Below are 13,357 nucleotides of genomic sequence, written 5' to 3'. Positions count from 1 at the left end.
ACCTCCCCTCCCTCTTTTATTCTTGACTTCAGTTGTTTCAAGCTATCCTGCCTTTTTAGGAATTTCTTCAATGTAGACACTGCGTTTATCATTGTTTTCTGCTGATTACTGAGCGCGTTATCACTGGCAAACAAGCCCATAAAGTTTTTTTTTTTTTTTAAATTTTTGGTAAAGATCCTGCAATTAAAGGAATTAAACTTGTTTAAACGTGAGATGATATTATGCAGCAAGGCAATGAATGGGTTAGTGGAGCCTGCAGATGGTAAAAAAATTAAAGGAATTAAAAAAGATGCAGGGGAGCATTGTGTTATGGCTACACTGGGGTGTGGCATTCGGCTGCACAGACCTGGAGGTGACGGTCCCTGTTGCAAATTAAAATCATGTGGGCTTTGTAAGTATTTTTTCCTGCAAGATGGCCTTTCATGTGTAACCACATGCAGTGTGTCAACATGCTATCTGGCGCCATTAGACTCCAGCAGTTTTACTCACCATACTTTCGTGGGCCCTTGGTATTTCTGTTATGCGTCGTCTTAGAATAGCTTCTGGCATTGTGGTGCAGCAGTTTGGACAGCTGGGAAGCGTGCGTTTAACTATTTAATCGCTTATGGTCTTCAAATATTACGCTTCAGTTTTCTTTAAAAAACCTCCCCAAAAGCCTCCAAAAACAATGCAGATATTATGCAGCTCTGGCCTCCTTTACACTGCGGCTTGTCTGTAGTTGCAAAGCCAGGCAAGATGAGGCTTTGTTCATATGGAGCCATCCGTGGAAGAGGCAGGTGGTGGTGATGGTTTTTGAGGTTGCTCTCTCCCCGCTAAGTTAGCCTAGGGCTATGGTCTTGACTGAGGTGCCATTTTGGGGCGTGGTGTAAAATGAACTTGTGGGTTATATTATCCCATTAAGTTGGTGGGATGACCTATGGAGCAGTGAGGACTGGGCATTGGGGTGGTCAGATATGAAAATGGGAAGTACATTCCAGCATTGCCAGACTCAGGGCCACCTTTGGGAGAATACCTTGTTAGCTCCCCCCCCCATTTTGTACAGGGGTGGGTATAGGGGAAGGGGGTTAAATTTAGTGAAGCAAAAAGCACTCGAGTCTTTTTTTTACCCCCCTTACAGCAAGAGAATTGCTTTGTGCCCTCAGAGGAAGAGGGCAGGGTACAAAACCACTGCTTCCTTACGCGTGTCATGCAAGGACAGGCTGCCGTTCAGTCTGTTTTTGTACGTATGAGATGCAGAAAAACCCTTTTATGGGCAAGATCTTGATTTCAATTAAGTGTTGGGGTATTGACAAATCAAACAGCCGGTGAGGGGATTTCAGGCTATCCTGGTGCAGTCGCAAGGCCTTGATTTATAGCTCAGTGTCTAACTGTTCCACCTTGTACAGCACTGCATGTTGATCATTCCCGCGGCATTTATCTGTGTCAGCAGTATCTACAGTTATGGGACCTCGACTACAAAGACCAATTTTTTCTAAATAAAATAATCTCTTTGCTCTCGCACATTTGATTTTTTCCTTTTTAATCAAAGCACTGAGAGCCAAGAGCCCAGAAGCTCCCCAGCTCCCTCCAGGACTCTCCAAACCTTGAAACAATCCAGAACACGAGCTGCAGTCATTTCCTGTAGTGGCTTTTTTTTTAAAGGGAAAGAATCAGAATGTCCAAATCTGCTGCTTTTGAGACTTTGTTTCTCTGTTTTCTTTGTTTAAAATGTATCCACTTTATGTTAAAGATCTAGGCCTTGTTGCATCGAGGAGAACAATGGAAGCCTCCAGTGGCTTTTCGTCATATTTTACTAATTGGAAATCTCTGGTCGTGGAGAAGCTGTCCACTGACGTGCCCCCTCTGTGGGAACCGCATCCTAATTTTGCAGGGGAATGGTGTCTGATCTAATGAAAAGCATTTTCTCAAGATGAGGCTTGGTATTGCACCAGAGTCGGCAGGTTATCAGGTGGTAACTCGAGTGAAATCATCTTAATTTTTGTGATTGCTTTTTTTTTAATTATGCTTTAAAACAAGAGCGCCTTGCTTCCAGATAATCCCCTTTCAAAACACGTTAGGTTTTATCTGCCCCTTTCAGTGCTTGGCCATAGGATGGATTAGGGTTTTATGGCTCTCTGTGTTGTGAAACATGAATTTTGAAGGCTTTCCTCCTGGACTAGGAGACACGGTTGTGCCTTTTAATCACCCGGAGAAGGATAATTTGGCAACCGTGTTCCTGACTATTCTGCTGGACTTTGAGAACAGCGTGGCGGCGAGCCAGAGAGAATCTGCTCCTTTGCCAATCTCTTTCGTAATCTTTAGCACACGCGGGCCTATCAAATGACTTTTTAATTTTTTGCCTAAGGATCGGTTTGTTTAATTTTGACATCTGTTGGTTGCTAAGGAAAAAGGCTATGGCTTTTTTTGTGGTTTTTTTTTTTTTGTTTTTTTTTTTAACATGCTGCTTTGTTTTACTAGAGACAAAACTTCACAGCTGATCAAAACATTCTTGCCATAGCCTAGCTATTTAAAATGTTTTAAATTTTGTGTCTTCCAAGAATTACACAACGTGGGGGGAAAAGAAGTACAAGTACACAAATGATAAACAGATTGGGAGGAAACGACAGATTCCATCCAAGCTAATGGGGCAAGGCTCCTCCAACCACAAACCATGCTGCAGTCCCCCGCATGCCGAGCAAAATCAGTGCTCTGATTTCTGCCCGCATTGCGAAATGGTGACCTTATACTGCTAAAGTAAAGGGAATTGGTGCTTATTATTTCGGCAGTGGACTGAAAGTTTTATTCTCCTTATTTTGTGGTGTTGACCCTTATCGTTAGAGTCTCCCCTATGACCCCATCTTCCCTTGAAGAAGAAGAGCAAGTCAGCCATAGCAATTGCAAAAATAACGGGAAAATTCAAGATGAAATGGTGCCGTTTGCTAGAAATTGTAGAAATGTCGCTACCCTTTCAGCGAATAGACTTAGATGAGATGGAGGGGTCTTCACGAGTATCTCAGTGATGCACAGAGCTGTTGAAATCTGCCAGGTGGCTATTTTCTGTTGGAAAATAAGCATGTGTGTGTGCATGTGCACAGGTATACATGCATAGGTACAGAGCAAGAGATGACATGAAAATTATTGGCATTAAGTGAAACGGAATTGAAACTAGCAGTGCTTAAATAATTGCAGTCTTTTAGACTATTAATCACTTGTTTTGCCATAATCCCTTGAGACCTAGTTACGTACCAGATGTCTATAGAGCTTGGTGCTGTACCAACCAAAGAAAGAGCTTACTGCCGAGTCGCTTAAAAACCTGTAGGTCATTTTCTCGCATCTAAATACTGCGTGTAACCAAGTTGATCAAACTGGGTGTAAATCAGGATAATATCATGCCCCCTTCGTTGAGTATTAATTAAGGAGCGTCTTTTCAAATGTATATAAGGATTGAATTTATACGACGCCCCTTGGCCCAAAACGGAAACAAAACTCATTCCTTCACTTGACTAGTTTTGAAATAAAAATGACCGACCCAGCCAAACACCCGCTGGGAGGGATGGGCTCAGAAAAATGATTCGGGGATTTTAGGGTTGTGGCTGAGCATTTTTTTTTTTTTTTTTTTTTTCTATCTTCCTGTCTTTGAGCAGATCTTCAGTGTTTGAAGAAGATAGAATAGGGGTGAGGGATATTAGGGGAACTTCACTAAAATTTCAGCTTCCAAAAAGTCATACAACCTTCAAAACAGAGCTATGCTGAAATTCAGACATAACATAGTATCTGCTTTTCAGGTGGTAAGTACAAATATTTGAGGTGACCTTGGGAGGTATTGGGGACCAAGGGACAATGGTCGAAGAAGCATCACGTGAGATATCTCAGAATAACAGTAAAATATGCAAAATGTGGTAAGGCTTCATTTCTTCCCCAGGGAGTAACCCAGTGAGGATGATGTCTGGGGAAGTCCTGGATTCCTGAATAAGGGTGGGATGGGCAGAATCCCTTGGTGGGCTTCCCAAGTGTCTCCTCAGTAGGAAATAATTTGTATTGACTGGATAATTAACTCTCGCACAGATGTCATTGTATTGTAGAAATGTTTGTATTTCAACAGTGTTCCTCCAGAGGCAGTTCCAATTACTGAACAAAATAAAGATGAACGTAGCTAATAGCGCTTTAATGTAGGCTGCCTGACCGCGATGGAGCAGTGATGCTTTGGAGTGACGGGGTGACGAACCTCAGCTACGTTGCTTAATGCACTGCTATAACGCACCCTGATATTAGGGTGGTGAGCATGGTATGAGATCCAGCATAGAACAGAATAACTGTATAAGGACTGCCTAAAACGGGCGCCTAGGCATGGGGCCAGGAACATCCCCGGTCTCGTTAGAAGCAGGCTCGGAGCTAGCAGTGACTTAAACCTTCCCACACAGTGGAAAGAGGTAATGTTGTGCTGTCATGGTTGTGGGCACCAACGTAATTGGAGGTTTACTGATTATTGTCGGTAAGAATTGCCTGTCTGTGGGCAAGGCTTTCACAGTGCTGTAGCGGAGACGATCAGTCGTGCATTTTCACAGGCAACAGTGTGCACAAAGTTTAGAAGGGAAAGGCTTCGTTGGGGTACGTGCAGGCTGTTCTTCTAGTGCCGTGTCTATAGAACGTATTCAATGAATCGTTTCAGTCTGCTTTACCTAAAGTCTGGTCTCCCTCTTTCCTTCTTGCATCGCCTGTAGGAAGGATCAGAACGTCCTCTCGCCGGTCAACTGCTGGAATCTCCTCTTAAACCAGGTGAAGCGAGAGAGCAGGGATCACACCACCCTGAGCGACATCTACCTGAACAACATCATCCCTCGGTTTGTCCAGGTCAGCGAAGACTCTGGACGACTCTTCAAGAAGGTAACTGAGCACTACTGCTAATGCATCTTTTGCTTGGCCCTCCAGGAAAGCAAAACCTCAGGTGTCAACTGCTGTGACTCACTGCCAGCATCCCGTACCACACTGTCTTCTGCTAACAAATCCCTTTTCATCACAGCCAGCTATAATTTGCTTGCCTTTTAAAGCTTTGGGTGTTTACGCGCTCTTGATTTGGTGGCTTAAGGATTCTCCTGAAAATAATGTGAGATTCATAAATCCAGGATGTGGATTGACTCCCTCTGTTTTACCTATTTATAAAAAACTGTGCCTCCCTTTTTTTAAGGTGTGTAGTTTTCCAATCGAATGGTTTCGACCTCTTTCTTCAATCCCCAAAAATAACTGTCCAAGAACTACTTTACTTAAAAACAGCCATCCAGTCGCAAACTCCTGAGACTTCTCGTAAGAAACCCATGTTGGTTTTCCATCTTGTCAAAGAAAGAAGGAAACTCGTTTCTTAAAAATAGTGCGCCTGAACGTCCCTCTGAAAACCAAAGAAAAAAATTTTAAAAGAGCCTTTTGGAAGAGCCTATTTTCAGGAAGTCGGTTTGGGCAGGGGTCTGAAGTGGTTTATATTTATTAAGAATTTATAATTTTCCAGTTGATGAAACCTGATGTAGAAGCTTTGGAAAAACAGCTCTATTAGACAATAATGCATTAGTCTCTTTTGAGATTTCTTGATGGTTGCACCATCTGGTGGCTAACATTAGAGCCATTTCGATTTTTAAAACATTGTCTGTCTCTTGGTTGTCTCAGTTCTGGAGAGAGGGTTTTTTCCCCATTGTAATAATGTCAAGAGAAAGGGTTGCAAGGTTTCTGAGGACTATCTAACTGCCCAGACACAGTAGCACTATACCTATAGGATATGGCTGAGGGCAGCTTTGACCATTCTTTTGGTTTTCCTGTTTGCCATTTGCTTTCGTGGTCTCAGTTTCAGTTGTGCTAAAATCTTTGACACGGGCATTATGTTTGTGACTTTAAAATTAACATCTCTTTGGGTGAAATCTTGACAGTAATTGGAGGCCTCATCAGCTTCTCGCTGTAGTCTTGACAGCTGCCTTAAATGTCTTGAGAGAAAGTGTACAGATACTCTAAGCATCCAGACCCTGCTTTTAAGTGATGACGAGGCTCCGTGCAAGGCACTGAGATGCAGACTAACTACTATAAAATGAGCAGGCCTCGCTGTTATACATATCATTTTGTGTTAAGAAATGCACTCGAAGGAGACAGAAATCTTGTGCCCTAATGGTTGGGAAACAGAGTTTTTTCACTGGTCTCTTTTTATAGCAGCTTTCTGAGGATGGCGGCAGCAGATTGTATGATGTGATCTAGTAGAGACGAATGACAGCCTGTGTAGCCCTGGGTCCCCTTTTGGTCTGTGTGCATCTCCTGAGCATTAGTGGAATTGCAGCAATGTGGGGGGAGCGAGTAATGCTACACAGAAAATTTCAGTATGTGAATGGTGTGCATTGGTCTTCTGTCCTCATTGACCTTTTTAAGTCTTTTATATGTGTTGGGGGCTTTCTGAGTAGAGGTGGGATCTTTTATTCTTGGGGGTAATATCACGGCAAGACCTTTTTCTGACGTTCTAAAAGTTTTCAGTAACTAAGTTACCATTTATTCGCTACTTACATGGGCTTATTGAATAGCAGCCACTCTTTCAATTCCCTTAATCCTTCCAGAGGATAAGTAATCTCTGCCCTCTGGGTTGTGTGGGGAACAGGGTGGCTGGGAACATGCCTGACTGAGGACGTTCACGGAGCTGATGAACTTCCTGGTTTGGCTGGGAATTAATCTTCTCACTTTCACTCCCCTCCTCCTTGAAATGAGCATGATCTTATCCTCTTTTATTTCAGCTTGATCGGTGGGATTTGACATGGTTTTTAAACTCTGGTTTGTTTCTCCCATACTGAATGGAGGCTTCTCCTAGATTTGTGTAGACAGGAGTCCCCTGTCAAAGATCAAGTAGTTGGTCTCGTTACTGAGTCCACCCAGCTTGCCAAGCTGGCTGAATGCCAGGGCAGGTATGTGATGAAACCCCTTGGGCTGATGCTGAGTTGCTAGGACTCGTCCCCGTCTCAGGAACCCTTTTCCTTTGCAAGATGGTAAGTGCCAGCTGGGAGAGATGGCTCCGAGTTCGGTGCCTCTTAATTGGAATATCTCCACTTCCTGAGCCACAGCCAAGCTGACAAGTGTAAACAGTACAAAAATTACCAGGAAGGCCTGGAAATAAAAGTACTCGAAGAACAGATTTTTTCATGTAAGCTGTAAAAGATTTCGCTGCTCAGCAGCTAAGCACAGAATCAGGGAGTTCAGCTGCACTCTCATTTAAAGATGCAGCATTACTGTAACCAGGTGCACCAAGTGCATATCGAGCCCTTCTCGTATATGAAGTGCTGAACGAACGATTTGAACAGCTGTGTGCAGCGGAGAGGCAAGAGGTAGCCTGGTCTTCAGCTTGGTAGGGAGATGGAGGCACCCAAGTGAAATGTGGCAGGTCGTGGCTGGAGCCAGGAGACCTTTCTGACCTCTGTGGCTTATCCTTCCAGCTCATTTTGCTTCCGTTTCCTGGGCTTTGGTAAGGGAAGCAAGGACTTGAATGCAGTTGGGGCTCTCAGAAACGCGTAAGTGCAACACGGTCTGAACCCTTCCACGGGTTATACGTACACTGCATCGATAGACGTGAACAGATTCTCCGGGGGGGTTTTTTAATCATCCCATGTTTGAGCGGGGGTAGCTTTTTCCACTTGAAGGTGCTGGGAGTAGTGGTTACCACTGGGGAACATGACAGCTCTGAAAGCCAGTCTCCTTCGAGCAGTTTGGAAGCCAGTGTCTTTTTGGGTTTTTTTTTGAGGAGCCGCATGATGGATGAAGCTACCTTGACAACGTCTTGAGGTTTGCTTGATGAAGTCATTTAGTGAAAGTATTTTGGCCTACGGGTGTTCAATTTTTTATTTTTTTATTTTAACGCAATTTTAAGCGTACTGGTTAGAAATTGTGGCCTTTGGGACAATGCTACTACACCCTCTCCGTTAGGAGATGGCTGTCCTTTTCTCCAGGCCTGGGACAGAGTAACGCAGTAAGCCTGGGATGTAAGCGGGAACGACGAGTTTACCCCTCAGACGCAATGAGGAGCGGCTCGTTTGGACGACCTGCAAAGCGAGTTCGTTTCTACCTCCAGACATCCACTGTCTCTATGCGTGCGTGGATGTTAGGCTTCAAATCTGAGCTAAACTGTAACATCGTGTAATGCTGTCTCGTGGGAAAATTCTTGCTGCTGCTTGTACAAATGTTTTCAGCTTGCCTCTCTATCGTGAGGTTGCAAAAATTCATTTTCCACCCCCCTTCCCTCTGGAAAATGTCCTAGCATTTTTCTCAGTGCTTAATGAGAGAGAGTAAGTTTTTGGGTTTTTTTGTTTTTTAAATGGTAGCATTTTTTTGGGCTCTGGTTAGCTGCGGAGAGACTTTTAGGCCCAGGAGGGTGCAGAAGGAAGTGCTCTGGGTGCCCTTTAAGGTGGTGGAAACAGAATGCCTTGAACTTCTGATGGAGGTTGAAGTCAGGACTTGGGCACTATGTATAATTTAGGGGTTTATAACCAGCACCGTGTACTGTACAAACTGGCAAACAGTGGAGGGCCTCAAGCACAGACATGATCAATTTAGGATGCCTCCCCTCTGTGGAGGCACAAGCCTCCGCGTTCTGCGCTGGCTGAAGCACGGAGCCCTTTTGAAGTGTGGAGTATGCTGCACTAATCTAGCCTTAGGGCTACAGAGGGCTGAATGGCTGCGATAAGGTCTGTGTTGGAACGAAACAGAGACATGGAAGGAGGAACGGTGTCACAGCTGCGGCCTGTGAACCCTGGAGCAGAAGCAGACCCAGCACGAAAGGACTGAGTCTTGCTATGGAGCCGATGCCTGAAAGAGCAGCTGGAACGTTTTAGGAAACGTGGGCTTCAAGTGTCCAGCTGCTGGAAGTAGGTAACGCAGCCCTTCGGCGGAAACCCTGCAGGCCAAGACCAATCCTTCTCGTGTTGCGCGCCAAGCCCCTTTGTGACGGAGGGAAGGTGTTAGGAGAAGGGTGCAGCGTTGCAAACGTCAAGCACTGGCATGTGTTTCCTTAACATCAATTAACTTCTGAAATTGCAGTAGTGATTATGCTCGAGTTGCATGGAGGGTTTCAGACAGCTGCTGCTTTCAGCCTGCAGTGTTGGGCTTTGCTGCGTGTCATAGGAGCACTGTGCAGTCTGACCTTATCTAATTAAGTTTTTCTGTCAGTGTCTTATGATGAAGAGATCCCTTTTCAGGGCTCTCATATGATGTGAAGGGCCTTATTTGTTTGAGTACTAGATGGAAGCTTGCCAGCCACTTCAAAGGTATCTTTGCTGATAAGGGGAGTTGGGTTTGCTGCCAAAGCCAACATTCGAGTGGTGTCAGAGGTACGATATATTGCTAGTGTTTCTCACTGGCTCTCTGTCCTGTTTACTGCCTTGCTAGGCTCCCTATAGAAAGTTTAAACACGGAGTGCCAGGGTGTCGTGTCTGTTCGCAGCGAGGGTGGTCCCTTTTTGGGAAGCAAATGCCTCTAGCCAGGAGCAAAGAAAGGAAATGATGCAAAAACCAGGGGAGGCAAAATTCCTTTAGCTATGAAAAGTTGAGCTCTTCTAACTAAGAGTTGGGCATAGTTTCCCATGGACCTGTCTATATGGACTGCTTCAGCTGGACAGCAAAATGAGGAGACACTAAAAAGTGCTCCTCTCTTTACCTTTCCATGCTCAAGCGCTGGGCCTCTGGATCAACTAGTGCTAGCACCCACCAGTATTTGGATGCTGATCTTTTCCGAAGGCAGGAGGAGCATGTCGGAGGAAAGAGCGGAGCTGGGGAAAGATGGGGTAAGTAGCCATGTGCGGAGTGGCCATGAAAGGTCCATGTTGGAGGTAGAGCAATAAAAGTCTGATGGAAAAAGCATTTCAGTGTTGGTCTAATGTACCGGCAAGTGGTTGGAAACGGGCATAAATGTGGGGGTTTTTTTTGCTGCTTCTGGTGTTTTTCTTTATCTTATACTTAGCACAAAAATATTCCCTAAGGGCAGACAACCATCTGAGAAGTTCTTAAGGATATACCCTGCTTTTAAGGATATAATCTGTTGTATATGTGCATGGAGAAATAACTGCCTAATTTTTTGGTTCTTTGGTATGTGTTTTAGAGTAGTTTTGCAGGGCTACTGTACCGTGATGGTCCAAAGAACAAGATTTCTTTGGCAATACCTTTACTGGACCAGTTCAATCACTGGAAGGAGATGTCGGACTAGCTTTTGGGCGCACAATTCACTTCCTCGGGTCTGGTGAAGAAACGGATGCTACTAGCGATTAAACACTGGGTTGATCAATCACTTCTAATTACATTGTGTAAATGAAAGTGGTTGCATAAAGCAGAAGAGGGCAATGTGTTTGGAAAGCATCTGTTAGCCAGTGCCCCCCTCCTCCTGTGCCCTTTTATCTTTAATTTCATGTTGTGGCAGAGGAGATTCCAAGGAGAGAAATGCAGGCCGGGTTCATTTTAGGTTCTAGGGAAAATGAGGATGGCAAAGGATTGATTCTGCCACCTCCACTCTGCCCATTTAGTGCCCTTCATCCCAGTAAGGGAGGCAGCATCGGGCTCCCGTTCGGTGTTCAAAGAGGAGTAGTGGCTCACCGGCGGGCTTGCTAGCCGGTGCCTCTGAATAAACAGAATCAAGTGCAAATTCCAGATTGTATCTGGTCGTAATCGCAGCGAATGACTGCCCCTAGGGAGGGGTTTAATATGTTTCTATTTGTCCAATAATTAATGATACAGCCCCGCGTTCAGCTACTGTGCGGTTCTGGCAGAAAAGCCTCGATGCAGGGCAGCGTTCCCATCCTGATCCTCTCCCTGCCTGTCTGGGGAGAGCACCGGGCTTTGAAGTTAGCTTCCATTCTTGTGCAGGAGTCTTTTGATTGCTCCATCTACCTTTGTAGGCAGCACATCTTTGATTTCTTCCTACATATCCTTGTTGAGCACAGCCCTTTCACATTTTTTTTTTTACCTCTTCTGTTTGAGTTAGCTCCCTTGATTTCCTATTTTCCCCTTCATCATTCCCTTTATCCCTTTGTCAGCCCTCGGTTTTAACATGGCCCCTTAATATCTTTGCATGGGGCTACCTTCACTTCTAGCCCAATGATCATTTTCTCTCCCCTACAGATATCTCTTTCGTGGGATCCCTTGACATTATTGACACGTGTCCTCTCTGAGAAGAGCCTTTTTTTAATTGGCCATCTCTTAGTCACTATTTCTCTGTTGCCTGTTTTGAGGGGATTTCCCTAGAAGCCAAACTGAACTTGTATGTTTTTTGAGTTTAAGGGAAATATTATTTGATGTAGCGCACTGAAGTCTTGCTCTTTGTCTGGTTTCTGAATAAGCAAGTTTCCTCTTGCAGCTGACAGGATTTCTGTAGCAAGAGTCCAGCGTGTGCGCCACTGGATTTTGGTGCCACGACTTGCTGAGCACTGCACTGGGATTATCAGGCGTGTTGTTAGCCGAGACGGAAACAAAATGCTGGATAGGCTGGGAATGTTTCTTGGTGAGGAAGTGGCGTTAATTGAGGCAGTCTTCTATAGCACCCGCTTCCATCATGTGAGACTTGCAGGGTAAAATATCTGCCTCTTTCCATGATCTTGTGTCCTGATGCTCATCCGGGGGCCGAATTACCTTTTCAGAGTAATAATATGGTACCGTAGAGTGAAAGTGTACATCACTCCAGTAGCGGTACTTGCCTAAGCCATAAGCTTCATTTTCAAGGCCCTTCGCAGACTCTCCCTACTGCCTATAATCCCCTTGTATATAATCAAGATGAAGTCCTGGCTCCACCTGGTCATTGATGCCAGCCTTCATTGCCAATTAGCCAGCCAGTGCTTTCTTCTTTGCTTTTTCCTGCGTTGCACCACATCCTTGGGAGGCATCTATAAACATTGCCATACAAACTCGACTTTCTCCTTCCAGTCTCTCCTGGAAATGCATTTGCTGTGATAACTTCAAAAAAATTCTCAACCTTTAGGATATTGGGGTGACACCACTCTGTCATATTATATAGGCTAAAGTGGACTATCGTACAGGCTAAAGTTGTCTTGCTGTTTCCTGGTGCTCTGTGTGCATCTCTACCATTATATGTTGTAAGTGCTTTGGGGTTGGGACCACCTTGTTGCTCTGTGTGTTTGGTACTGAATACAGTGGGTTGCAGGGCCTCTGATATACTACAGCAGCCCAACTAACGATGCCTTACATTGTCGTCTTCTGGATCATAGCTTCTCAACCTGTGGTACATGTACCCCTCGGGGTATGCAAGACATAGGCAGGAGGTATGTGAGTATCCCAACACTCATTCACCCTCTTTTCCTCTCAAAAGTACAGCAAAAAATTTGGTGCAATTAAAAAAAAAATTAAATTCCCTGGTAATAATTTAGTGTTCAACTCTCCTACCTTTGGCCAACATCATCTGTAGCCCCGGTACATACTTGAGTTGTACACCCTGGTATAAAAGGTGGCAACCCTCCCCACACCAGATAACACATCTGTCGTATCACAGCCTTGTATACACAGCCGTTCTCGCCACGTATGGAACACAGTAGTCTGTAAATATGAAATTCCCCGGAAAATTGAATGTTGGGGTACTTATTAAAATTTTAATAGATTAGGGGGTAGTTGCTACTTAAAAGGTTGAAAAACACTGTTCTGGATCATTATTCTAGTACTACTGGGGTGAATAAGCACCAGGTAGTAGTAGCACTTACTGCCAGATTCTCAGGACCGTTTCCCTAAAAAGAACATTTTCAGGACTTGTGCAGCTTGCTGCCCTGTTGCTGTTCTGTATCTTTGTCTAGTACTATTGATCCTACATTGGAGATGCCTCTCTTCTGCTCTAAATTGTGCTCATCACAAATTTTAACGACCCTCCCAATGGCTCTGTTGATGACTCTTTTAGCTGTGTGTGGCACCATTAAGCAGGCAGCCCACTTTAGATGCAGGTGGGACTTGCCTATAATCTTCAATTGGTTTAGTTTTTTTACTGGACAACTACCCAGGGGCAGGTAGGGAAGCCACCCCTGGCCAGCTGGCTGTCAGATGCCATTCGCATCATGTTTCAAGAATGCAGCATTTCTAATGTAGTAGTGTTCAGTTAAATTCTATGCCCATATTTAAAAATGAGGCATTTAATGGCACAAACAGTGCTGTAATTTAGTTCCCAAGCGCACTTTCTGTGTAGTGCCCACCGTGGTTTGGTTATGGAAGGTGGTCTGTTCAGGTACTGTGCATGCACTGCAGTTGTTTCATAGTAGCTAGAGTCGGAAGGGACCTAGGTAGATCGTCTAGTCGGACCCCCTGCTTTGGCAGGAAAGAGCACCGGGGTCAGATGACCCCGGCAAGGTGCTCATCTAACTTCCTTTTAAAAATCCCCAGGCTAGGAGCCT

At 44.7% G+C, this 13,357-nt stretch overlaps 1 protein-coding gene across 4 annotated transcripts in view; it reads left to right on the top strand.

Moving 5' to 3' along the window:
- The window catches only part of SRGAP2 (SLIT-ROBO Rho GTPase activating protein 2), a 160,266-nt gene that overhangs the window by 75,487 nt on the left and 71,422 nt on the right, over window positions 1-13,357 (top strand). For all 4 annotated transcript variants that reach the window (XM_019546531.1, XM_019546530.1, XM_019546532.1 and 1 more), the window contains exon 3: window positions 4,701-4,863. In XM_019546531.1, coding sequence (XP_019402076.1) covers window positions 4,701-4,863 — 163 coding nt within the window. The remainder of the gene's footprint in view (window positions 1-4,700; window positions 4,864-13,357) is intronic.

The sequence above is a fragment of the Crocodylus porosus genome, unplaced genomic scaffold, assembly GCF_001723895.1.
Source record: "Crocodylus porosus isolate Cpor-Errol unplaced genomic scaffold, CroPor_comp1, whole genome shotgun sequence".
NCBI classification, from domain to species: Eukaryota; Metazoa; Chordata; order Crocodylia; family Crocodylidae; genus Crocodylus; species Crocodylus porosus.
This window is presented reverse-complemented; position numbering and strand designations above follow the sequence as displayed.